Below are 26,254 nucleotides of genomic sequence, written 5' to 3'. Positions count from 1 at the left end.
TGGAGGGATTTGCATGAACTGATGCTAAGCAAGATGAGCAGAACCAGAAAAACACTGTACACCCTAACAGCAACATGGGGGCAATGATCAACCTTGATGGACTCACTCATTCCATCAGTGCAACAATCAGGGACAATTTGGGGCTGTCTCCAATGGAGAATACCATCTGTATCCAGAGAAAGAATTGTGGAGTTTGAACAAAGACCAAAGACTGTTCCTTTAATTTAGAAAAAAAATCCATTATCTTATTATGTAACTTTACTATCTCTTATACTTTATTTTTTTTTCCTTAATGAATGATTTCTCTCTCATCACATTCAACTTAGATCAATGTATACCATGAAAACAATGCAAAGACTAACAGACTGCCTTCTATGGGGGGGGGGCAAGATTTGGGGAAAATTGTAAAATTCAAAATAAATAAATAAAATTTTAAAAAAAGAAAAAGGAGGGCTTTCCCACCATCATACCCTTCTTTTGTTCTCTCTTTAAAAATTTGCTTATTTATTTTTATTTCAACTACAAAGTTAGCTTTCAACATTCACCTTTTGATAAGATTTTGAGTTTCACATTTTTCTCCCTTCCTCCTTTTCCTCCCCCCCCACCCCTTGACAGTGAGCAATCTGACAGAGGTTATACATATATAAATATGTTAACCAAATTTCTATATATGTCATCTTGTGAAAAATGAATCAGAACAAAAGAGAACCAAAAGACCACAGGAGGGTAAAAAAAAAAGTACAAAATGGGTTTTAATGGAAAGTAGTCTGCTTTGGTCTGCTGCTTTCAGGCTCCATAGTTCTTTCTCTGGATGTGGATGATATTTTCCATCACCAGTCTGAGTCGGACAAAGTCTGAGATTTCTTCAGTAGAATATTATAGATTAGAAAATAGTTGAACTATATGTCTCTCCTCCTCCCCCTGATAAGCAACTTCTGGGATATTGGTGAAGAGTCAATTGACCCCATCTTATCTGTTGAAGTCTGAAGGGATAATCCAGTTTCTGTTTGAATTTTATGCTTTTTTTCCTAAGATTAACTTATGAGTTTAGATTGTGAAGACCACATTCCTCATTAATGAGAATGGGTCAGTGGAAGGGGGGGAATCTTATTAGGATAAATATGACCCTTGGGTTTTTTCCCTTTGCCTCAGTCTCTGATTGGGGCCCTACTCTGGAGAAATGAATAAAACTTTCTCTTCATACCTTGAGAGATCTCTGAAATTTATTTAAGTGGTCTTCATCCCACATAAGTCCTTTGGAATTGTCTTTAATTATTGTACTGCTGAGGAGAGTTAAGTCCATCATGATCATCATTGAGTGTTAAGGTGTACAATGTTCTGGTGCTGCTCCCTTGACTCAGCATCAGTTCATCCAACTTTTTTCCAGATTTTTCTGAAGTCCACCCCATCATGGTTTCTTATGGAACGATAATATTCCATTGTATTCCTATAGCATAGATTGCTTGGCCATTCCCCAACGGATGGGCATCCCCTCAGTTTCCAATTCTTTGCCACCACAAACAGAGCTGCTATAAATATTTTTTGTCCACGTGGGTCTTTCCCCCTTTTGGTGATCTCTTTGGGATACAGACCTAGCAGTGGTGTTGGATCAGTGGATAGGATCAGTTTTATTGCTCTTTGGACAGATTTCCAGATTGCTCTGCAGCTCCCCCAACAATGTCTGAGTGTCCCAGATTTCCCACATCCCCTCCAACAATGATCATTGTCCTTTTTAGTCACATGGACCAATCCGATGGGCGAGACTTGGTCGAGTTGTTTTAATGTGCATGTTTCTGATTAATAATGATTTGGAGCGTTTTTCCATCTGATTATAAATAGCTTTAATTTCTTCAACTGAGAACTGCCTTTGTGCCCTTTGACATCACCTTTGACCCCGGTCAACTGGGGAATGACTTCGTGCTTACCCGTTTGACTCCGTTCTCCAGTTTCCAAATGGGGGCTTGATCAGAGATGCCAGCTGTAAAACTTGGTGCCCAGCCGCCCGCCTTCTTTGCCACCCCCTGGGCCTAGCACGTGGTCGCCCCGGGGCGGGCCCAGAGCGCAGCCCGCTCATTGGCTGCTTCGTGTTTGGAAGAAGAAAGTCACAGCGAGTCCCGGCGGCCGCTGCTCATTGCGCAGGCGCAACTCCAGCGAGCCGGCCCTCGTAGATTGAACCAAGTTCCAAAGGTAGGAGGGGACGACGCACTCTTTTTATTCTCGCCTGTTTTCTCGATTTGGTACAGCCGGGACTCTGGCCAATCAGAACAGTTTTCGTCACCAATTGCTAGGGTTGACCAAGCTGGAGGTTCTTTTCCGGTGACTCAAAATGAGGCTAACAATCCGGTGGAGGTGGGTCCCTGGGCTTGAAAAGGGTGGGAGCTTGGAATGATCGATGCATTCTCTTGGCCAATCGGTCAATGGAATGACTTTGATGAGCAGGCACTTTCTCGAATGGGGATGAAGCACAAAGGCTCCGCCTCACGTTCCGCACGGCTCCCGCCCTCGCACGCGAAGGGCGGGAGATTTGGCCAATGGGATGCGAGTAGCGGGTGGCGGTGGGCGGCCTGGCTTCGTCGTGAGGGAGGCGTCGTTGCTAGGGAAGCAGCCCTGGAAGACGCGGAGCGGAGGAGCGATTGAGTGAACAGCCCCGACCCCACCGCCAGCATGGTCAAGCTGGCGGCCAAGTGCATCCTGGCAGGTGAGCCTGAGGCGCGGGGCGGGCCGGCCTATGACAGAAGAGAAACTAAGGCGCGGGGCGGGGCCTCGGAGCGCCGACCTATGACAGAGAGGAAACCGAGGCGCGGGGCAGGGCCTCGGAGCGCCGACCTATGACAGAAGGGAAGCTGAGGCGCGGGGCGGGGCCTCGGAACGCCGGCCTATGACAGAAGGGAAGCTGAGGCGCGGGGCGGGGCCTCGGAACGCCGGCCTATGACAGAGAGGAAACTGAGGCGTGGGGCGGGGCCTCGGAGCGCCGGCCTATGACAGAAGGGAAGCTGAGGCGCGGGGCGGGGCCTCGGAGCGCCGGCCTATGACAGAAGGGAAGCTGAGGCGCGGGGCGGGGCCTGCCTGACAAGGGGAGCCCGAGGCGCGGGAGTCTATAAGAAGGGCCAGGAGGGCCTGGGGGGCTGGTGGCGCAATGGCTAGAGCCCCGGCCCTGGAGCCAGGAGGATCTGAGTTCAAGTCCAGACATGTAATAATGACCTAGCTGTGTGACCTTGGACGAGTCACTTTAGCCCCATGGCCTTGCAAAAAACAAAAACACTAAAAAAAAAGTGAGACATAATAATGGGGATCTGGACGAGTCACTTCACCCCTTTGCCTTGCAAAAAAAATTTTAAATTACAAAAAAAAAAAATAGTAGGCGCTCAGACCTGGGCATCCGCTCCCTGCCTGGCAGCAGCTGGAGCGACTGTGCCCGTCCTCGTTCCTTCTGCGCCTGCTTTAGGCGTCATGGTCATCATTTGAATTCAGCTCCATTGGCTGTCATCCACCCTGAGCTGGAGGAGGAGGAGAAGGGGCCCAGGAAGTCTGGAGACGTCCACAGGAGCCGGAAGGGACGTCCCACCAAAAGCGGCCCAGGGGCCTGGGGCTCCAGAAGGGTCCTCCCCTAATAACGGAGCCCACCAGGCAGGGCGCCCTCTTGCCAGGTGGGAAGGATCTGCCTTCGGCTCCTACTTCCCACGTTGGCGGAGCACCAGCTTGCCCATAGAGGGGTCCGGCCCTCGCCCACCTCGGAGCGCCCATCCTCTCCAGAGACCTCCTGCCTTACTCAATGATCTCTGTGTCCCTCTGCCTCCTGGTCTAGGGTTGGTCACCCCCAGACCCTGAATCAAAACAAAACCTCAGGAGAATCCGGGCCTTTCCCTCCCACCCACCCAAACCCGGGTGATTTTTTTAAAATTTTATTTATTTGACTTGCCCAAGGCCACACAGCTAGGCAATCATTAAGCCCGTCTGAGGCCGGATTTGAACTCAGCTCCTCCTCACTCCAGGGCTGGTGCTCTATTCACTGTGCCGCTTAGCCTGGTGATTTAAAATACAGGTAAGCACAGAGAGGGAGAGGTCCCCCCAAATAATACCGACATGATGATAGTTGTCCTTGGTTCTAGAAGACCATGACATCAGGGAGGTGCCATGACAAGCTCATGAATTGGATTGGAGTGGGGGGGGGGGGGCTGTGCTAAGTCACCGGCCTCACTTTCTCCTCCAGAACATCTGGGTCCAGGGGCCAGAGAGGAATCAGGACGACTGGAGATGGCCCTGGATGTGAAGTAGCCAGGTTAAGTGACTTGCCCAGGGTCACCCTAGTAAGTGTCTGGGGCTGGATTGGAACTCGGGCCCTTCTGACTTCAGAGCCGGTGTCCTATCTACTATGTTTTCTAGCTGCCCTTAGAAATGTGCAGTGAAAGGTGGCCTGAGGAAAAGGACTGAAAGGAGACGCCCCCTTCCTTAGCTGGGGAGCGAGGAAGGGGAGGGAAGGAATCAGCCCCTGATGTGGCCTTGAAGGAAGGGACATTATTGGGCTTGAGGCCTGGCAACTCCTCAGCCAGGAGGGGCCAGGACCAAGTGCTCTTTGTCCTGAACCCAACCCTTCAGTCTGTAAAATGGGCATGGTCCCAGGCCCTCCCTCCCAAGGAGCCCATCACTGTAAGAGCCCTGGCGCGCCCAGCAGGCACTCTACCCAGTGAGCTAGCTGGGCCTTAGAAAGGTTCGGGGTCCCCCCAAATCACACGTGTCCGAGCCCCGACTTGTCTGTGTTTAGAAGCCCTCAGTCTCTCAGTCCGGACGGTGGGCTCTTGAGGGGGCCAGAAGCCCAGTGACTCCCCACACAGGAGCCCAATCCATGATCGTTAGGAAGTTCTCCCTCCCATTGCCCCAGTGTGTCCACCCGCACCTTCCGTTCTTTGGTTCTCATGCTGGATGAGGAAGAGGGAGGAGACCACCTGGGGTGAGGGAGAGCCTAGGCATCAGAGCGGACCTGGGTCAATGCTTGCTTCCTTGGATTCTTAAGAACTGTGTCTCCAAGTCCCTTCACCTTGCTCTGCCTCAGTTTCCTAAGCTGTAAAGTAAGTAGGGGGGGTCAGGCCCTTCCATTTCCTTTAGACGCATAAGCAAAAGAGTGCTGTGTAAGGACATGGGGGATGCCGAGGAGGTGATTTTGAGTCTAACAGAGGGTCCATGGGAGGAGGAGGAAGAGATGGGACTGGCTGCAGAATTGATGGACAGCCTGGAGTGGTCTTAAATACCCAGGGAAGAAGTCGTAGTGGCCACGGGGAACCTTGAAAGGAAGGATTGTGAACAGGGTGTGAGAGCGGGGAGCTGGATCTGGCAGAGACTGGGAGGGTGGGGAGGGGGCAAAGGACTGGTCCAATAATGAGGCAAGAAGGCCCCAGCCAGAGTCGGCACTGCTAATGGGAGATTTTGTGAAGAGAGATTTGACAAGGATTGGGGCTTAATGAGGCTTTGGGAAAGGTGACAGGGAGGATCTGGAGGGGTCATTAACAGAAATGGGCAAGGCAGCAGAAAATGGTCATTTTTTCAGGAGGAAAATGATGTCACTTGGTGTTGAGGGTTTAGGTGTGTTGGGGTACACAGAGGAAGGCCAGACATCTAAGTGGAAATGGTCAGTGGGCTGCTGGAAATGGGGGGGGGTGAGTTAAAGATGAAGGTTTAAAGTCACCGAGTGAGTTGGACCTGAGGGAGGAGGCAGGAGCTCAAGAAGAGGGCCCAGGAGGGAACCTTGGCAGCAAGGTGGCCCCCAAGGGAACGTGGCAGGCCGCCCATCCCAGAGGTAGGGAAAGCTAGAGATCACGGGGTCTGGGGGGGGGGGGTTCTAGGCTCAGAGGGACCTTGGAGACCATGAGCCCCAGTCCACTCCCGCCCCTTATACCGATAAGGCCTAAAGAGGCCACAAAAGTAAATATCAGAGATTCAAACTCAGTTCCTATGACATCAAAACCAAGAAAGAGTTTCAAGGAATGTTAAGGATTGGAAGAAGGTCAAAAAAGATGAGGCCTGAGAAAACGTGTTTGGTGAGGAGGCGGTCACCCGTGGAATGGCGTGACGGGGTTTGACCTCCTTCCTGAGAACAATTTCTCAGGTCTGAGAAGACTTAACACCTACTTAGCAATAGTAATGAATTAATAGAGGAAGCTTCCTGCTGCTGCTTCCTCCCCCAGCATCCTGCACAAGGGAGCTGTACCCTGCTCTCTCCAACCACCTCCCTTTCCCCCATGGGGGCTTCCTCAGGTCCGTGACCCTGTTCCAACTGAATTTATCCTTAAAAGTTTATTTAAGGATGTGATTCATGCTTTGCCCATTCCACCAAAATTGCCCATTAGGGTAGATTGTCAGTCTCTCCGCCCTCTCCGTGCAAATGATGCCCTTCTCTTGCATCATAACATACGTCAAAACTCGGTCTTTAATGAGCCTGGAAGATTAGATTCTTTCAGTTGAAGGAGACCTTAGAGATCTCATGTGGCCTCTGGGCAAAATTGTGAAATTCCACCTACAATGGCTCCAGGCCTAGAGAAATCGGGGACTCCCTCCCTCCCTCCCCCAGAAAAGCCAGGCCATTTTTTCCAAGCTCTTTATTAGAACATTTTCCCTCAGCTAAACCAGAGTCAGCTCCTTCCTCCTCTCTTGTACACCCAGTTCTGCCCACCAGGGCATAGCCAACAAGGATAATCCCTGCACCACTTAAAGAAGAACCCCGACGGTCTTCACACATTTGGAGACGGAAATGTCCTCCCTCTCGCCACCTTTTCCTGTTTGAGCCACAATGTGCATCCTCAAAGGAACCAGATCATCTGTTCTACACCTCTCACTTTACAGATGAAAAAATAGAGGCTGGGGGGGGGGGGGGGGGGAGTGACCTGGCCAAAGTCACACGAGTGAGAAGCAGCAGAACTTGGGTGTCTGACCCGGCGCCCTTCGGCTCCTCAGCTGCATGGCCCCCCCTTTCCTTCCGCTGACATTGCTGATGTATGTGTGTATGTGTGTGTAGGTGTAGTTACGTCTACATACCTGTAGATCCATCTCTGTAGAGGTTTATGTACAGTATATGTAGATCGATGCAGATGCATGTGGGGGGTAACTATATGCATCCATCTACATATGTCATGTGTTTGTATGTAAACATATACCTACATAGAGATGTGCAGGTCTGTATATGGATATGTGGATGTAACTATATATATATATATATATATATATATATATATGTATATATATACATATATATATATATATATGTAGGCATGTAAATAGATAGAGATATATCTCTCTATATTGGTGGATATGCAATAGATACAGACATGTATATCTATATGTACACACCCAACTCCTACCTATGCCTTCTGGCAACCCCGCTTGGAAGGTGGGGCAGACAACGAGGCAGCTTTGCCTCCAACCCAGGGATGAAATCTTGACCTGGCCTGGCAGGTGAGAACCCCGGAGCAGGTCTCTGGAGAAGTCCCTCCATTCTCTTAGGACCACAGTCATAGAGAAGAAAGGGTATTTAGCAGCCATCTCATCTACCTCCCTCATGTTACAAGTGAAGAAACCGGTCCAGAAAGAAGTGATTTGCCCAAGATCACCTGGGCAGAGTAAGAGTTGGAGGGACCTCCCTAATTCTCTTGTCCAGGTCCTTATGGCCTTTGCCTATAAACTGGACAGCTCGTCCAGCCCCAAGGTTGAGTATGGGAAGCCCTGAACAATGCAGTCTCCAGCCCTCACCGCTCCCCCATTTCACTTCCTATCGACCCTCACTATTAGAGGCTTTGCAGTAAGTGCAGAGTCATCCTCTATTCTTAGTTCTGCCCCAGTGGGCAGTAAGCTCCTTGAGGACACGCATCTGCCCGCCAATGGCCCTTTCTTAAGGGTTGGGCCAGTTTCTCAGGAAGAAACACCGTCTTGATACCTTCTGACCAGTCATTCTTTGCCTTAGGGAGAATTTGGCATTGAAGGAATCATGAAATTTTCCCAGCAGGGATGGTAGAAGCCTCTCTGTCAGCCAGCTCCAAAGCCACCCACCCCTCCTAGTATCCCATCTACACCTCCACTCACAAACTGGAATATAATGACATCTTTTATTAAATAACTTGCCAAAAGTCAAATGGTATTTGACTTGAGATTTAAATCTAGTTACCTGATTGACCAGGAAAACAACATTAGATTGGTCTAACTTGATCTTAGAGATCACCCCTTCCTTTCAAAGGCTCCCAAACTGTCCCTGGTCTAGACTTTCATTTTTCTGTCCTGTGGTTGAAAGGATGGATAAATGAATTTTTCAAAATTAGGAAATTGTCTCCTCCATTCCCACAGCCATCGCCTTCCGCTCTGCAGCAGCTCCTCCAAGCTCATTATTGATTTTTTTAACCAAGTTTTTTGTGTTACTCTGGCTGTGGCTGTGCCAGACCAGGTGACCCACCCCTCCTCGCCGAGGGGCAGCACATTGCTTTCTCCCTCATTTCTTCTGGATTCCAGTTCCCTATTCATCCTCTCATTCTGACTTTCCTCAGGAGAGAAACCCCAGAGAAAACAGGACTTGGGGAGTTTTGTGTATTCTGTCATTTGTCTTCTACTTCCTGTCCCCACTGAATGGGGGGATGAGGGGAACGGGAGGCCTCATTCTTCCTTAATCTTCTTCTTAGTCTAAAAATATTCCTGTCTTCTTGTCTCTGGCTTAGCATTCATGTGTTCATGCTCATGTCGGGCTTCAGCCTTGCCAACACTATTCTTCCAGGAGGACCTTGCCATTTTTTCAATATTCATCCTCAGATACTGGCTCTCATTTTTTTACTTTTAGAAGTCCTTTTTTTTTGTTGTTGTTTGGTATTTTGGACTTTTTTTTTAGGTTTTTGCAAGGCAAAGGGGTTAAATTACTTGCCCGAGGCCACACAGCTTCGTAATTATTAAGTCTGTCTGAGACTGGATTTGAACTCAGGTCTTCCTGACTCCAGGGCCAGTGCCCTATCTACTGCACCACCTAGCTGCCCATAGAAGTCCTTTTAAAAATTCAAATATTTCTAATGAGCTCCCTCTCCAGCTCCATCCTTCTTTTTAGACACCCTCCTCTCCTGTTGATTGGAATGAAGATTGGTTTCAATGAGAAGAGGAGGCAGAATTTTAGTCTTGTGAACCTCAATCCCTCTTGTACGACTTTCTTTTGTAGACTATGCAGGATCCCAGGAATCTCTCTTACACCCTGAATTTTCTGAAGTAAACCATGCCTAAGTTTAGGCCCGGGTCCACATTGGATTCTGCCAGCTTTCCTCTCCACCCCAAGCTAGATGATGGCAGGCCCCTTCCTCCAGAGGACCCAGGTTTTTCTTTGACTCTTCCTCATCAATCATAGAAAAGACCCAGAAGAACAGTGCTTCATATCACTCTCTCTGCCTTCTGAACCAAGAAAGTGGCTTCAACAACATCAAGTGGGAATGGCCCGGCCACTCTGTGTCCTCACCGTGCCTGCAAGGCCAACTCTGCAGCCCACAGGGCATGGCTACATCAGTCAATTCCTCCAGCTGGTGCGGTGGTCTCTGCCTTGTGTAAGCAAAACTGCCCCATTTCCTTTATAAGGTGCCCAAAGTTTGACAAGCCAGTTTCTTCCCAATGGCATCTGGGGGGAGTCCAGTTATAAGCATTCTGCTTTTACAGACAAGGAAATAAGAGTTTCATATAGGAGAAGTAATGTATATATGTGTTCTCTCACAGCCAGGGAGCGTTAGGACTCGAATCCAGGACTCACAGCTCCTCTATGGACTTGAAGTCTGAGCAGAGATGCACAGTTGAAGAGAGATGTGATCCCTGCCCTCCTGTAGCTTACAGTCTAATGCAGTAATAAAGCTTGCCATGCGTACGATGCATCCTGATCAGTAGATTTGAGTTGCCAAGCCCGATGAAGGCAGGCTTCCTGGAGGGTGTCCGTCGAGTAAAAGGGAGGAAAGGATGACAATGTGAGCTAGGTCACCCAGGTTGGAGGAGGATCAGGGAGGAGAGTCCAGATCCTCAGAACAGTGTGTCCTGACCCACAAGGGATCTAAGATTCTGCCTCTAAATTCAAGGGACCAGCAGGGAGAGGGTCGAGTAGAGCTGATCTGAGAAACAGAGACAAGAGGAGACCACCAGGACAAACACTGGACAACTTGGATCTGAAGCACTGGCCCGGCTGCTTGGAATAGTCAGGCACCTGTTTCCAAAGAGGCTTCTGTCATGTGGAGAAAGTCTGGAGTGAGCAGGAAGAAGGGGGCATCTCAGAGTAGCCAGGTCAGATGAACTGACCATGACGGACAATCTGCTTTGTGGGGAGTGAAGGCGAAGAGAGGGCCTCGAGAGGGGCCAGCCAGAAAGATGATCTGGTCAGAGATCAAGGGACCGGTGAAGCAGGTGGTCTTGCCAGGGAGTCAGGTGGTCAGTGAGGATCAATGACAAGACTCTGAGAGGAAAAGAGATTGAAAAATGGAAACAGCTGGGACATCGCAAGAAAGGCCAGCAGCCAGCGGTGGTGAAGGCAGGGAGGCCGGCCAGAAATAAAAGCCAGGGTGCAGCCCCAGGCTTGCCAGGACCACAGGCCAGAGAGGATGCCTGCTTCGAGGCCGGCGCTCCCTGAGTGAACTCGGGGCTGGAGCCCTTCTCGTTTTGAGGCACCAATTTATGGTGCTATCAAGTAGCAAGGAAAGCTGAGAAAATCAATCTCAGTAGGTGTAAGGTGAGTTTGGTGAAACAAACTGAGCAGCTGCAAGTGGAGCCGGAGGAGAAGCATCTGAGGGATGAGACTGGCAGGCGGACTCGCCTCCCGGAACTCTGGGGCTGATTTTTAATTTTGAAAGACCACTCACCTCCCCCACTCCACCCCCCCCTGACAAATTCATTTATAGGATCCTTTCTGTAGGCTTGTGACAGCCTTGCAGGATATTAATATCTCCCTGTGACAGATGGGGAAACTGAGGCCCAGAGGCATCGTGCGAATCACTCTGGGTCGCATAGGGAGTAAATGACAGGCCTGGAGTTTGAATTCTGTGCTTAAGCTGCCGCTGTCATTTACTTCCATCCCTCGTGACCCCTCCCAAGAGAGGGGAAGACATCCAAGGTCAGCCAGCCCAAATCACGGTCATCCAGATGGAAATTCCCTGCCCGAGATATTCCAATTGGTCATCCGTTGGTGGGACTGTTGCCTAACAGCAGTGATTGTGTTTTATCTTGAGGACGTGGCCTGTGTTTTCTTCCTTTATTCTTGTGGTCCAGTCAGTGCGGTCAGCCCAGGCTGTGGGCAAGGGGAATGGGAGTGACTGCCCTTCCTTCTTCTGGGTGACAGTGCCTTCCCCCACATCCACAGCTTGTCTATCCATCGTTGTTGCTGTGTTGTTGAAGCGAGGCCCCAGCAACAGCGCAGCCTGCACAACAGGGAGCTTCGGGAAAGAGAGGCCCTCCCCACCCCAGCCCTCATGGACTGGACACTCCTGGAGGCTACTCTCTTCCCCGGGGCATAGATTGTCTTGGTGGACCATAATCGTTTTTCCTTTGGTACATGACCATGGATGTTGGCAGCATCTCTCTCCTGGGGCCTTTGGGGTGGGGTGGGGGGTAGTTCCTAGGCTGAAGGCAAATTTGTTGTTTATGGACGGGAAAGGTCAAAGTCTGCCCGGGCTTCAAGCTTTGTTTCTGCTCCTTTGACTTCCCAGGTGATGCCACAGTGGGGAAGAGCGCCCTGGCGCAGATGTTCCGGAGTGACGGGGCTCATTTCCAGAAGAACTACACATTGGTGAGTGTCCATCCAAAGGCAGCACACGGCCAAAGTGGAGAGTAATGATGGACTAAAGGGGTGGGAAGAGAGTGGAGGTCATCCCCAGAGAAGCCATCAGAGATCAGACCTGTCAGAGAATAGCCCAGTTAAGGCCGCAGATAAGGTGGGATTCACAGATCTGGCTGTGGAGCAGCTCCCTCCCATGAAGCGTCGTGAAATGGGGGCCACACCGTTTACATAGGGTTCCTGCCCATTCTGTGACCAGGCCTGCCCTCCCAGAGATAAGAAATATCCATAAGTAACTGAAATAAAAATGAGAAAAGTGGGTCCTGAGGAAGAGCAAATAGTTACTAGGTGGTTATTGGGATGGCATAAGAAGAGACCTGAAATCAGGAAAGACCAGGACCAAGAAAAGAAGGCAGAGGAGCCATGGTCTGGAACTGGGAGGAAGTGGCCTTTGGAACCAGGGTGTGGAGACTCCTTTCCCACAGGCCAAGAGGAGTGGGGAGCCACCTGAGGCTTATGAGCAGGGCAGGGAGATGTGGCCGCAAACAGGATCTTAGGAGCATCATTTGGCCGCAGCGTGAAGCATAGACATGGAAGCAGTAGGATTTGGAGATGGATCACTTATGGGAGAGAGGGAAGAATGATGAATGACTCCAAAATGTGGCAAGGATAGTGGTATTCCCAAGAGAATAGCAAAGCTAGGAGAGGAAAGTGTGGTGTAGGGAAGAAAGAGAGAAGGTGGGGGAGAGACGGGGGCGAGAAGGAAGGTAGAAAGGGAGGAGAGGTTGGAGAGGGAGCCGCATGAGAGAGAGAGCAAGAGAGAAAACATCATTGGAGCAAAGGTTGGGCAGAGATGGAGGGGGTGGGACCTTGGGCCCGTGTGGAGGGATGAGCCTCGGAGGAGGCCAGCTCCTCTGAGATAGGAAAGAAGGAAGAATGGTTGGAGGTGGGAAGGAAGGAGCCTTGCACAGGAGCCCTGGACCTTAGGAAAATGAGAACCAATGAGGACCTGGGACAGGAAGTGAGGCCGGCAAGGGTTCTCTTCTGTACTCCGGACTTCCTTGTTCCAAAGTAAGGTCAGAAAGGATGCACGTCCTAACTGCCATAAGAGAGAGCACCTAGGTTTGCCAAGAAGTTTGGTCCTCACATCCCTGGGGGGAGGGTGATTATCCCCATTTTACAGATGAGGGAACTGACAGGGGCCAAGGGTCTCACAGCAGTGGGGGGGCTCACAACAGGTCTGCCTGACCCGCAACCCTGCAGTCTACCCCCTGCATAATCCTGCCCATTAATCTGAGGCACTGGATCTCCTCGATTGTCCCATCTAAGAATAATAATAGTAATAATAATAGTAATAATAATAAGCACCTGTATAGTTCCGTGTACTTTTCAGAGGATCAGCCTGTGAGGTGGGAGGGCAGCTCTGACCCCAGCCCCACTTTACAGAGGACAAAGTAGCTGCCCAGAGAGGTCATCTCTCAGAAGGAACCTTCTTGGTGGCAAAGATCCCATGTCTTCTAACACCTTCTCTCAGCCTCTTGCCATCCCCTTCGTGTTCGTTGTGTTCCTTCTAAGCTAAAAAGTCTGGAGAGAGGTGGGTCCCGTGGTCAGTGGGCCCCACATTCTTTGGTCCCCACTTGCTCCATGGAGTAGGCTGTCAATATATCCAAGGATCATGGTGGCAAGGGCGTGCTTAGAGGTGACAGGGCCTGCAGGACCCGTCTCCCAGAATGTCAGTTTGGGGGGACTTTCTAAAATCCTTTTTCCAGGACTTTTGAGAGGAAGCACCCCACCCCATTCACTGTCCATCCATCAGTTCATAGCCCCCTCCTCCCCTCTTGGAAATCAGAGATAAGAAGGGGTGGATTGTTCCGGGCCCAGGCCTTGCTGTGCCTTCACACCACTCACCTCTGAAGCCCTCCTCTGCTAATCCTCAGTTTTCATTGGCAGACGACAGGCGTGGATTTGCTGGTGAAGCAGTTGTCGGTTCCAGACACCAACGACAGTGTGGTAAGTCCTTCTCACCGGATGCCGCCTCTACGAGCCGCCCTCCTCACTGGGCCCCTGAATGTCGATGGGTGAACAGCCTTCTGGCTCCTGGTCCAGAGGTTTTCCAGCATTTGGAAGCCAGCTCATGTCACTGGTTTCAGGAAATCATCTCAGAGCTCAAGGCCCAGCGGGCAGCCCCCGTGACCTGTCTGAGATTTGTCGTGAAAAGCCTTTACCTAATTAGCCAATGTCCAGCCACTGGGAGGGCAGGAGGGCCTGACCCTTAACAGGCAAGGCAGGGGTAGACAGGCAAGAGTTAAAGAGTTATCGTAAAAAATTCATCCAGGCATCTGAGCAGGGACCGCAGTGTAGCGGCCCCTGGTTCCGAGCCTCAGCTGCCCCAGCAGCTTCCTGGGCTCACAACCAGCCATTCCCTTGAGAAGGAACTGGAGTCGTGTGCCGGGGACTTCCTTGGGAACAAAGGGCAAAGTGGCCTTAAATAAGACTTCAGCAGCCCGTTTATATGCAGGCCTTGAGTTAAGGCTCCAGACTTGCACGGGCTTTGATTTCCTCTGGGGACTCGTCTCCCTGCTCTGCGTTCCTGGAAGCTGCCACAGCCTGACTCTCTGCCTCCCTGGTCTGCCCATCAGAGGAGGCCGGACCTCCCAGGCTCATCCTGCCGTGATGAGGCAGCCCGGAGCGCCAGTGACCCTTCAGTCCAGGCCCCTGAGGCCCGAGGGGCAGCTTGTTCCAGCCACACTTGGCTTGATGTCCAGAGACCTTGCCGCTAAGATGTCCCCTCAGGACACAGCATCTCTGGGACTCCATGTCCTTGTCTGTAAATTGAGGGCGTTGGGCTCCATCAGGGGCTCTTCACCTTTCTGTGATCTCATCTCCTCCAGCGGCCAGTCTGCCTGTGAAGCTGTAAATTTAAAAACACACAATTGTAAAGGAACCAATCCTCCTGAACTCCGGTTATTCTGGTGTTTGCCCATTTGAGACTGTGGCACTGGGTGGTCTCTGCCTCCTCTCCAAAGGCTGCATGGGGAGGAATCATTAGCCTTTCCCGATGCCGCCCAAAGGCTATGTAGGCAGGACAGGTTGGTGACTTGTGATGACCCCTGCTTTCCCCTGTGGCTGGACCCAATGTTTCTGGCCCTGTGACCTAGTAGGGCCTTTTCTGGGCACCAGAGGCCAAGGCCTGCTCTGTGTCTGCTCAGGCCTCGCCCCCGGGAGAGGAGTGGACGGTGGCCTGGGTTCCAGCGGCTGCCCCAGATGCTCCAGCCCTGATCCCAAGTTCCCCCTGTCCCTGTTGCTCCATCTGACCCCAAGCCCCCAGACCCAGTGCAGCCCTGGCAGCAGGCTCACCCCAGCCTCACAACAGAGCGGAGACACATCTTGGGTTCTCTTTCTAGGAACTCTTCATCTTCGATTCTGCTGGCAAAGAGCTGTTTTCAGAAATGTTGGAGAAGCTGGTGAGTGGCTGAGAGCCTCATCTCCATTCCTAAGGCCCGCTCCTCACAGCACCCTTAGACCCGGTGACCAGAGCTCACATTTTAGCCGACCAGCCAAGAGGAGGCCGCGGATGTGACGGGGCCCCTGTGACCTGGCCAGCAGGTTCGGGCACTGCCCAGAACAGTGTGGGAAGCCCAAGGCCTGATGCCTGCAGCCCACTGCCCTCCCCAACAAATAAGCACCATCAAATAAGCACCTACCGCTTTGTGACAGGGACTTGGCAAGTCCTGGGGTTACAAAAGGAGGCGTGAGACAGAGCCCGCCCCTGAGAGGCGCATGGTTCTCCAGGGAGACAAGGGGCAAAGAGATGGAACCAGTTCCTTACAGGATGGATAGGAAATGGTTAGCAGAGGGGCTGGGAGAGGATGAGCAGGCCTGAGGGGTCCCCTCTCTCCCCACCTCAGCCCTTAGGACACACAGAGCTGTGGGGTGGAGCCGTGGCCCTCAGCCTAGAGGGCCCAGCCGGGCCCCCACCTCTCAGGCTAGCCCAGTTTCCCAGAAATGGCTCCTGCTTCAGGTTGCAGCAAGCCGGCCACCCCCAGGGAGGAGTGGACGGCCGCCTGGGTTCCAGCGGCTGCTTTAGGGACCGGGTCAGGACAGGATGGGGCTGATGGAGGGTCCACCCCATGACCAGCACTGAGAGTGGGGGGGACTTGCCCAAGCCCAGAGGTCTTGGATGGGTTGGAGGTGAAACCTGTTCCTCGGTCCCCACCCCCCATCATTAGAACGAGCTGCTAAGGTTCGTGACCCCCTTTCATGGCCATTGTCTCCTTCTGGGGTCTGGGCCTTCTTCATGGCTGACCACTTACATAGGGCCAGTTCTGGCTCAGGAAATTGCAGGAGGAGGAAGGTTCCGGAGTCTGCCCTAGGCCCCTGTGGCCCTGCTCAGGGCCGGTGCAGGCTCAGTTCTAGACCAGGGCTTCGTGCTGAGGGCCCTCCCTATTCAGACTGAGGGTCCCACTGAGCCCAGTGGTGGACTCTGTTTCCTCTGGCCCTTGGCCAGCACCTTCTCTTTGGTGGGTCTGGATGCCTAGAAAGCAGCTTCCCAGCCACTGACCTTGTGGTTGTCCAGTAAAGAAGATGAATGATGCCCATTTTGCTGCTGCCCCCCAGGTTCCCAGGGCCTTTCCCTCCTGCTTTCCCGGAGGGCAGAGACCGTCTCCATTCATCGCCCCCCACGCTTAGCCCAGAGTTCTACAGAGACCAACACTGAAGGCTTTTCATTCTTCCTTCTTTCCTTCCTTCTTTCCCAGTGGGAACATCCCAACCTCTTGTGTCTGGTGTTTGATGTGACCAACGAGCAGTCCTTCAGTAACTGTGCCAAGTGGCTGGAGAGGGTTCGGGCCCAGCTCCACGGCTCTGTTCTTCCAGGTGGGTGATGTCCTTGTCTCGCCCAACATCAGCTCTTGTTGGGCGGGGGGGGGGGGGTCAGAAGAAGCAGAGAACTTGGGAATGTGGCTTCCAGAAATAGGAACTCGGGGTGTATTCATGGACAGTGGACTAGGTCAACCCTCTGTGGCAGGAAGACCACCCACCCTAGGCCAGCCCTGACCTTGGCTCCTGGGACCCAGAAACAAAAGACTGTGGCCACCCCCTCCTCCTGGAGCCTCCTTTCTCCCCTCTGGGAGGGGTCCACAGCCGCAGGGCTCATCTGGGGCTGAGGCTTAAGACAGGCATCCAACACCAAGAAAACTGGGCAAAAACCAAACCTGCTTGTCTTCAGCCCTTGGGGGCCAGGGCAGGAAACCCTACTGGGTTGGACATTTTCTCGTTGTCTGCCTTTTATAAAGGTGCAGTAGGAACAACCCAGCTGTGCCCATTGCTTTCTATGATCCCCATTTTAAAGATGGAAAAAACTGAGGCTTAGTGTAGGGAGGGGCTTCTAGCTAGGAGGCCACCAAGCTGGGAGCCCCAAGCTCCATCCCTGAGCTCCGTCCCACCGCTCAGCTAGCCCTCCTGATTGGCCTTCCCTCGAAGAGCCTCCTGCACAGCGTTCTGCCTTTTCCTTTCTGTCTCCTGACCTATGCGGCTCAGCCTCCCTCACCAAATTGTTCTTCCTCCCTCTTGAAAAGGTGTTTTAGTGGGGAATAAGACGGACCTAGTCGGCAGGCGAGTGGTAGAGGCGAGTCGAGCCCAGGAATGGGCCACGAACCATGGCCTGGAATACTTCGAAACGTCCACCGTGAGTATCTCCTGAAGCTGGTCAGCAGCAGCCATTGGGCGGGGAGCCCCTGTGTTGGGCGGGGTGCTGGCAGGGACCCATCCGAGCCCCCCTACCCCTGAGAGCAGGAACCCCACCCAGGGGCAATGCTGCCTCTTGGCGAGCACTTCCAGAACCAGAAGCTCCAGCCTCCAGGGGCCTCCGTTCCAACTGAAGACAGGCTCTTCTCAGGCCAAAGCCAACACCTGCCTCCCTCCTGGGCTGTCCAATGATGAGAAGAGAAATGAGGACTGCTCCCACTACCTTCATTGGCAGCTCACATTTGGGCAGCCCTTGATGGAAAACAGTTTGTCTGCTGGGCTCCTCTTCCCCTCTTCTGAGCATCAACCCTTGCTCCCTCTGGAGAGAGAAGATTGCTACCTCCCTGTAGGAGGGACCTTGGGCATGGTGCTCCCTGGGCTGGCACCTTTTATGAGCTTCATGGAAACCAAGTCCTCTAATCTACCAACCTCACTTTATAGATGAGGAAACAGATTTAGAGAGTTGACACATTTCAACCATGTGTGATCTTGGGCAAGTCACTTAACCCCATTGCCTTAAAATTTAAAAAAATGTGTGAACAGGGATTAAAACAACACAATCCAGTTTCCATGTCTTCCAGAACATTGAGTGATTCTGGCTAGAGGTAGAGGTCCTGAGGGGACTTCTTGGAATAAATCTTAATCCCCCTGCGCACAGCTGGCACAGGTGTGGAGCCTTAGCCAAGGCACAGCAGGCCAGGCCTGAAACCAGAGACCCTGCAGTCAAGGCCCCCTACCAGGTCCCTCCCTTGAGCCTGAGGCCCTGGAGTCCTTATGTCCTTATGGTTTGAGTAAAAGGAGACTTTTAGACCAAATCAGAGGAACCGTTTACTTGCAGGAAGGTCATCCACTGAGGGACTTCATCACCCAAAGAGCTTGCAAACTTCAAAATGCAAATAGGTTCAAGAAGGAATTTGATGAGTTTATGGACAATGAATCCAAATCCTCCTTGTTACAGGGAAGATGGAAGTGCTTATGGGTAATAATTCCCCTCAAAGAGGCACTTGGAGGTTGGCCATCACAGGCTCCCACAATGCACCAGACCTCTGGGCTATAGGATGCTGTCCACCCCTGCCTGGGGACCCTCTGGGCCCATAGGAGGGGAGGGTCAGCAGGCGCCCCAGCAGCTGCCTCAGCCTGCGGCATCCATCCCCTCTGCCCCCCGGCTCCGGGTGTTGGGGAGACGCTGCTTCCATCCTCCATGGACGGAGGGGACGTTCCTCCTGCATGAAACCATCATCACTTCCAGGGGAGTCTTTGCCTCACTGGAGAATTCACCCTAGACTCCCTCTAAATAGAAATCCTCTTCCTCCTCCCCCCCAGCATGGAAAACATGATTCAGGTTACACGTGTGGCACGAACATTCTGTTCATGGGCTGAATCTCTCGTGTTCACATCCATTCCCTGAACAAGCATCTGGAAAGTGGCTTCTGTGCCAGCGATGGAGACCGTCTGTTTGGAAAGGGCTCTCCTCCCAAGGCTTTGTGAGGGCTCGTGTTCCTGGAGGAGGGGAGAAGAGAGTGAGAAGGAAGGGAGGCGAAAGGGAGGAGAAGACAGGAGGGTGAAAGGGGAAGAGAGAAGGGAAGGGAGGGGAGAGAAGGGAGGAGAAGGGGAGATGACAGAGTGAGGAAAGGGAGGAGAAGAGGAAAGGAAGGGGAGAGGAGAGGAGGAGGGGAAGACAGGGTGAGGAGAAAGGGAGGAGAAGAGGAAAGGGAAGGGAGGAGAGTAGGTGGTGATGAGATGGGGAAGGGAGGAAGAGGTAGGGAAGGAAGCTTTATTAAGGACTATGTCTATAAACAGAAAAGGGAAGGTCTCTGCCCTCCAGGAGTTTATACTCTTAAAAGGCAGGAAACCCCAGGCAAGGGTCTTGGGGGGGCATTTGGGCCTGCTAGCCCTTTGGGGGCCTGCCGACTGAACTTCCCTGTCCAGAAGCTCGGGGTGGGGGTTGCTGTGCCCACATCCATAGAGTAGAAGTGCAGAGGGTACGGGGAGCAGTCCAAGGCAGAGGACAGATTCTTCTTACAGTCACTTAGCCATCTAGCCAAGTCCTAGGGTGGGGGCTCTCGAGCTGATTGGATTCACTGCCCCAAGGCCTGGGGTTCTGCTTTCTGGAGGGGCAGCCAGGGCAGTGTTGACCAGGGACACATCCAGTGAGGTGGGATGGCATGGGCGGCAGACTCTCCAGATGCCCAACATCCGGGTCACGCCACCCTTGTGACCAGTCCAGTGATTTGCTGAGTAATCACTTGTACCTCTGTCCTGACTTGGGCCTTTTCCATCCGTCCGGCAGTAGAGGAGCCTCTGGTTTTGGCAGGAATGCCAGCGGCCCGAGAAGCCGGGCAGAGCAGGCCGTTCTCCCCGGGTTCCTCCAGATACTGCAATAGCACAACAGTGACTTCAGCTAATAGGGAATTTATTGCCTTTGTCCTCCAAGTTCCCTCGCTAGCTAGCAGTCCCAAGCCAGTCCTTCTGGAAACTCGGGTTTGTCTTGCTTCTCTCTTCCTGCCTTGGGGTGGTGGAAAGACTCCTAGAGACCCAGCAACAAGAGCTCTGGGTTCAAGACAAGAGCTGGAGCTCAGCCACTTTGGTTTTGTGTAACCTTGGACAAGTCACTCGAATTTGTTTACTTATTTCAGCCCCCATCTTGAGAGTGCAGAGAGCATAGGCCAGAGAATCAGGAAGGTTTGGGTTCAAGCCCAGGACCTGCTGGGCCTTTGAGTTTGAGGGATTTTTTCTTTTAATTTCTGAGGAAAAAGCACTGAACTTGGGGGGTCTTTGATTCACAAGAGTTTGAGCAGAAAGGACTTTGGACCATCCGTCCCAACCCGGGTTCTTGACTCCAGCTCTTAATGTAACATTCTGGGGGGTCTACACATTTGCAGTTGCCTGTTTGATTGGCAATGCCCCTTCCCACAGGTTCCGCATTCCCCACCTACCTGGAAGGCCGCCCTTGGAGGTCTCTCTTGGGCCGCTGAGCGGCTTCATGGGTGGCCAGTCCTCCCCCTGCCTGACCGGCTTCTTCATCTTTTTTTCTGCAGAAGGAGATGGAAAACTTTGAAGCCCCTTTCCGCTGTTTGGCCAAATTGTTCCACCAGCTGTACCGGGAAAGGCTGGAGCTCTTTCATTCACTGGTGTGAGAGCCGTCTGCCCGCTGTACGAGCAGCGACCAAGCCTCAGAAATAACATTAGGAAAATAAATGTCAGAGCCGTGCCTTCTCGCCATCAAGGCTCAAGAAACCCCAATGGCTGCTGGTTTGTATTTCTTTCTTTATTTTTTGGCTAGGCAGTATGGTAAAGTGACTCGCCCAAGGTCACACAGCTAGGTAATTGTCTGAGGTCAAATTTGAACTCAGGTCCTCCTGACTCCAGGGCCTGTGCTCTATGCCCCCTACTGGTTTGTATTTGATCATAATAATCCTCCTCCTGGGAGGCTGTCCTGCTTTCTCCTCACAACATGCCGTATGGTAGATCATCCAAGGATCATTCCCATTTCACAGATGAGCCGTGGTCACGTCCCCTGCCCCAGGTCACACTCAGCTTATCCATGCCTGACCAAGAATCACACAATCGCTAGCTAGAAGCGACCCGATGCCAAGCCCCCATTTTCCAGATGAAAAACTTGGTGCTTAGAGAGTGGGTGGCTTACCCAAGGTCACCCAGCCTATCAGCAGCAGAGCAGCCCCGGGGCCCCGGCCTCACCATTTGGGCATCACTGTCTTCAAAGGCCGTGGATCCCCACACATTCCTCTGGGGCCTGCTCCGCAAGAGGCCGCCCAAAGGGCCAGATGGATGCAGGCCTATTATCTAAGCCCTGTCTTCTACTCAGAAGGAGCTGGTAGCTGAGAGACATAGAGATGGACTGGTAAGTGCCTAAAGGGGAGGAGGCCAAGAGAAGCAGAGAAGGCTTCCCGGAGGAGGCATTCTTTGAATTGCTGGGTCCCCCTGGCAGTGCTCTCCCAGGTCTGGTGGTGGGCAGCTGTCGCCTTGTTTCCAGGGCCTCCCCGTTTCACGTGGGCAGAGCTGGGAAGCAGGTTGTGAAGAGCAGCCTGGCACCCACCTCTCCTTGGGCCTGCTGGGCTGGGAACACCCTCCCTGGTGCTGAGCTCCAGCCTCCTGTGGTCCCTGGCATCACAGTGCCCTCTATCGGCCTGGTCTGACTTTGAATGAAGGCCCCGGCTGTGTGTCTGTCTGCCAAGAATGACACTTCCCTTAACGTACTTCTCCCCAGCGTACCAAGGCGGCGACCACAGCCTACCGCCAGATTAATCCAAAGCCCCACTTTAATCATGTCCCTCATCTGCTCAGTGGCTCTGTGTGGTGGAGCGGACTTGGGGACCGGGGAGGTCTCTGGAGTCAGAGGACCTGGCCTGGAGCCCCAGCCCCACCCCCATCTGTGTGCCCCTGGGGGAGTGACGCTTGGCCACGGTGGCCTGGACCGTCTGCCCTATGGTCCATGTTCCTGAGGCTGGCCTCTCCTCTCTGGGCAGCCTCGCCCCTCACCTCCCAAAGGAGTAACCAAAGATGGATTTGAACCAGGTCCTCTAGGGTCCAAGCATTCCCCACCACTTTCTGCAATGCCCTGCTCCATGTAGGCCGTGTTCTTCCCCACATTGCCCTCCTCACCTTCCTCTTCTCCCCTTCTCCTGTCTCTTGGCCCTTCAGGAAGCAGACAGATGGAGAATCTTACTTGCTGGCAGAGTGACAGGTTTGGGGCTGGGTGCCAGAGGACATGGGTTCAAGTCCTGCCTGCCTCTTAATTCAGTCACAGTTCTCCAGGCTCGCCTCTCCTTCTGCTCATCTGCCTCTGAAGCCCCTTCAGACCCTTGGATTCTGTGGCTTCAGACCTCAGGGTCTCAGTTTATTCTTCGATGAAATGGGGGCACTCGGTCCCTTCCCCCGCTGGCATCCCGTGGAGGAAGGCGGCCAAGGACACGGCGGGATCTTCATGTCAGACCTGGCTTTGAGTCCCAGCTGCGACCCCAGCCAGGGGACTTCTCTGCCCCTCAGTTTTTCTCATCTGCAAAACAGGGATAACCGCATTTGCATTGATGAGGTTTTGGTGAGAAAGAACACTCACCTCGTCATCAGTCAAGAATCAAACGTGTATTGAATGCCCGAGCTAGAGTTGGGAGAAATCATTACATTTGTGCAGCCCTGGAGCCTGGGGTCAGAGTAGACCACAAGCTGCAGTGCTGAAAAGGGCTCTAGAGTCAGTCCAGCCCTTCCATTCAGTGGGTAAGGTAGCATGAAGAAGAGCTAGGATTCAAACCCAGGTCCCGGGACTCCAAATATGCCACTCTTTCCCCCATCCCAAGGACCCATTCTCCCACCTGTAAGACGAGAGTTAGCCTGGGTGGGTGGATGTGTGGCCAGAAGCAGGGCCTTTACCTCTCTGGGCCTCAGGCTTCCCATCTGTAAAATAGGGAGAGGAATGGCTCCAGGGGTCACAGTGCCGGGGTTCTGGGGACCCCGAAGCACTCTGCAGGGTCTCCCAAGAGTCTCTAGAGCTGGTCTCAACTTTCAAAATGGCACCAAGAGCTCTGGGGCCCCCATCGAAAGGCGCGCTTGTCATTCTGGTCTCTACAGCCCCATTTCCCATCCCTCGTCCTCGCTTAGCTAAGAGCCGGGCGGCGTGGGTTCTGAGCCAGCCGCAGTTGGTGAGTGGGCCTAGGAAGGGGCAGAGCCCCCCAGCTCAAAAGACGGAATCTGGAGAATCTCCCCAAGGCTGCCCCTTCTCTGCCAAGCCTCGGTGACCAGAAACGGGGCACGAGAAGGCTCCCCACCCAGGAGGCCGCAGCGGGAGAGGAGCCTCCGGCCTCCAGCATCGCCCTGTACTTTTCCACGACTCCCAAAGCACCCAGTGAGTGGGAGCTGTGGGGGCCTGCCCCACCTGCTAGGAATAAAAGACATTTATTTTGAGTGTCGAAATGGTGTGGGCTTGGAAGGGTTTGTTTTTGGCAAATGGGAACTTGGGAATGGGGAGCTCACTTGGTGGGGCTATGGGTTTTCGGCTCCGCCGGGTGGCTCGGAAGGGCCGGGGGAAGCCGGGATGGGGGCCTGCCAGGGGCGGCCGGAGGCGGCCCTTCCTCCTCTGGTGGGGCTTCCCTCTCCGGCCAACCCCGGCCGCAGCTTTGCCAGAGACAGGAAAACAGCATTTCCCTCTCTCAGCATTACTTAGCACCTTTCTTCTGCAGAGCATCAATTGCTTTCAAAATGCATTATCCTCAGCTTGCCTTTGAGACAGACAGAGAGAAAGAGAGAGAGAGAGAGACAGAGAGAGACAGAGAGAGAGAGAGAGAGAGAGAGAGACAGAGAGACAGAGAGACAGAGAGAGACAGAGAGAGAGAGAGAGACAGAGAGAGACAGAGACAGAGACAGAGAGGAGGAGGAGGAGGAGGAGAGAGGAAAGAGAAAAGGATAAGAAGAGAGAGGGAGAGGAAGGAGAAGAGAGGGAGGGAGAGAGGGGAGAGAAGAGAAAGAGAAAAGAGAGAAAGAGGAGAGAAAATGAAGGAGACATGTGGGGAGTCAGACACAGGATGGAGGGGGAGAGAGAGGGAGGAAGGAGAGAGGAGATAGAGAAAGGGAGAGAGACGGGCGGGGGAGAGACAGAGCTACAGTGAGGATGAAGGAGAGAGAGGACAGAGAGGGAGAGAGTGCAAGCGCAGCATCTTCAGGATCCTCAGGATCTGAACCCAGGATCCTGCTGACGCTCCCAAAAGTGCAGAGCCAGCCCTGGGGACACCCATGGTTCATAAATGGGGGGAGGACGCCTCCCTCTTAAAAAGCAATGAAACTGAACCACTCTGAGGAAGAGATCGATGGGACCTTGCCCAGTTTCACCTCTAATAGGGAAATGAAATCATCTTCATAATTTAAATGAAGATGGTGCTTCCCAGTTAATAGTGGTAAAATGAACAACCTTGGCCTGGAGTCACAAAGACATGGGCTGTAATCCTGGCTCAGACATTACCTGAATGAGTCACTTAATCTCTGCCTCAGTTTCCTCATCTGTAGAATGTAGGGTTTGGACTCAATCACTTCAAATATCCCCTCCACCTCTAAATTAGTAATCCTTTCCTCATGCCTGGAAGATTCTCCCTAATTATCACAAGATTCAACTCGAATCCCACCCTCTGTGGGCTGCCTTTCTCAGGGTCTCCTGCTGGTTGAACCTTCCCCTCTAAGATTCGCACAATTCTACTCGGTATCCTGCTGGTTCTGTCCCTCTTTAGAGGGTGAACTCTTGGGGCAAGGACCGTCCTTTGCAAGTATTAAAGGGCACGGTCGCTCTGACCCTTACCCAGTTGTGGAAATGCAGGCATTGGGGCCTGGGTCTCTGGGTTTTCTAGTTTAGAACTGAGGCATAAAACTGAAGCATCCTATCCTGGATGGAGCAACTGGTGAGTGGTAGAGCCAATATTAGAATCCAGATCTTTGGACTCTAATCCAGCAAAAACAGACATAATCGAGCCCCAATGACAAAGGGAGTGGTGTGGGAGGGAGCTAATGAGAGCTGGCTGGTGCCATCATGGAGAGAGCACTTTGCTTCAGTAGCTGGGACAGAGATGGGAGGGAGGCAATCATCAAAATAACTGACAAATATTTATCTATCTATTCATTTATTCACCCATTTGTTTATTTGTTTATTTGGGTCTGGAACTATAATTAACAATGTAGAGAACTCTCCAGTTGGGAAAATTCCTCCAACAACACAAATTGACACATTATCTATAACTTATAGTCAATCAGCAAGTATTAAGCTCCAACTGTTTGCCAGGCACTATGTTCATTGCTGGGGATACAAGGTCAAAAAGAAAAACAAAACTTGCCTTACCTTCAAGAAGCTTACAAATTTATCAGGAAGGCAATAAAAGTTGTCACAAAATAAACACAAGGTGGTCACTTGGGGAAGAGGCAGTGGCTGGGATCAAAATAGATTTGAGGCCATGCGTTCTAACCCCGTCTTGTTTCCAAGGTCCAGAATGGTTAAAGACTTTCCCAAGGTTATACCTCTAATAAGTGGCAGATTTGAGCTTGCCTCTCTGATGTCCATGTCCACCAGCCATAGTCTATCCTGCCCCTCAAGGGTTTCCCATAGGAAACACTCAAGCTTGAACTTTAAACAAAAGGGGAAAATGCCTTGGACTTTTAAGAGTTAGCTGAAAAAAAAAAAAGTTGTTCCAGTCCTGGGGAACAGCCAGTACCTGGAAAAGAAAAGAAAAGTCTCACTGCAGGCATTGGAAATATAAACATACCCACATACAAATCAAAGCCTGCCTTCCAAGAGCTTTCAGTCTAATAGATAGCAGCCTACGGCCACTGAGAAGTGAAGTCATTTGCTCAGGTCACACAGCAAGAGGCAGAATTTGAACCTGGGTCTTCCTGACTCCAACTAGACTCGTCCAGTAGTTATAAAAGTTGAAAGGTAGTTAAGTATTTTATATACAAAAGTTTATTTTACTCTTACAACGCATGAGATAGGTCCTGGATGTCGTTTTCTCCCCATTTTACAAATGAGTCTAAGAAAAGATATTTAGCTTAGAAGGTTAGAGCAGGAAAGGACCCCTTTGCTCCATGGGTTCCCTTCTTATTTACCTCACTCCCATTTAAGTTTGAACACACTCTCCCCAGAGCCCACACACAAGAGGAAAAGGCACCTCCAGTCTGGGGGAATTGGTTTTATAACAACTATCCTTGGTATACCTGTTGAGTATATACCCTTCCTGGAAAGCTAAACAAATCTGGGTGATAATTAAT

General features: G+C 52.1%; 2 protein-coding genes across 4 annotated transcripts in view; one reads left to right on the top strand and one right to left on the bottom strand.

The window, feature by feature from the left end:
• NCF4 (neutrophil cytosolic factor 4) overlaps nt 1-2,284 on the bottom strand; it is a 169,622-nt gene extending 167,338 nt beyond the window's left edge. For both annotated transcript variants that reach the window (XR_012476308.1, XM_074226839.1), the window contains exon 1: nt 1,926-2,284. Coding sequence is in view for 1 of the 2 variants with exons in the window: in XM_074226839.1 (XP_074082940.1) it covers nt 1,926-2,074 (149 nt within the window). In the remaining variant the exon portion in view is untranslated. The remainder of the gene's footprint in view (nt 1-1,925) is intronic.
• IFT27 (intraflagellar transport 27) lies at nt 2,101-20,769 on the top strand. 2 transcript variants are annotated; one of them, XM_074226843.1, is made up of 7 exons: nt 2,101-2,187; nt 11,685-11,764; nt 13,703-13,762; nt 15,157-15,216; nt 16,510-16,627; nt 17,329-17,438; nt 20,536-20,769. In XM_074226843.1, exons 2-7 carry the CDS (start codon nt 11,720-11,722, stop codon nt 20,632-20,634), a joined length of 492 nt encoding a protein of 163 aa, XP_074082944.1. In that variant the 5' UTR covers nt 2,101-2,187; nt 11,685-11,719; the 3' UTR covers nt 20,635-20,769. The 2 variants fall into 2 exon arrangements, with proteins under 2 accessions (XP_074082944.1, XP_074082943.1); XM_074226842.1 differs by lacking the exon at nt 2,101-2,187 and adding an exon at nt 2,501-2,698.
• Nucleotides 20,770-26,254: the final 5,485 nt, after the last annotated feature.

Source organism: Macrotis lagotis, chromosome 2, assembly GCF_037893015.1.
Source record: "Macrotis lagotis isolate mMagLag1 chromosome 2, bilby.v1.9.chrom.fasta, whole genome shotgun sequence".
Lineage (NCBI taxonomy): Eukaryota > Metazoa > Chordata > Mammalia > Peramelemorphia > Peramelidae > Macrotis > Macrotis lagotis.
The sequence above is the reverse complement of the archived record's forward strand: the minus strand, read 5'-3'. Positions and strand labels throughout refer to the sequence as shown.

Coding starts and splice junctions, on each gene's coding strand:
- IFT27 (XM_074226842.1), top strand. CDS start 2,665: ATGGTCAAGCTGGCGGCCAAGTGCATCCTGGCAG. Junction 11,765..13,702: donor TCCAGAAGAACTACACATTG/GTGAGTGTCCAT, acceptor TTTCATTGGCAG/ACGACAGGCGTGGATTTGCT. Junction 17,439..20,535: donor AATACTTCGAAACGTCCACC/GTGAGTATCTCC, acceptor TTTTTTCTGCAG/AAGGAGATGGAAAACTTTGA.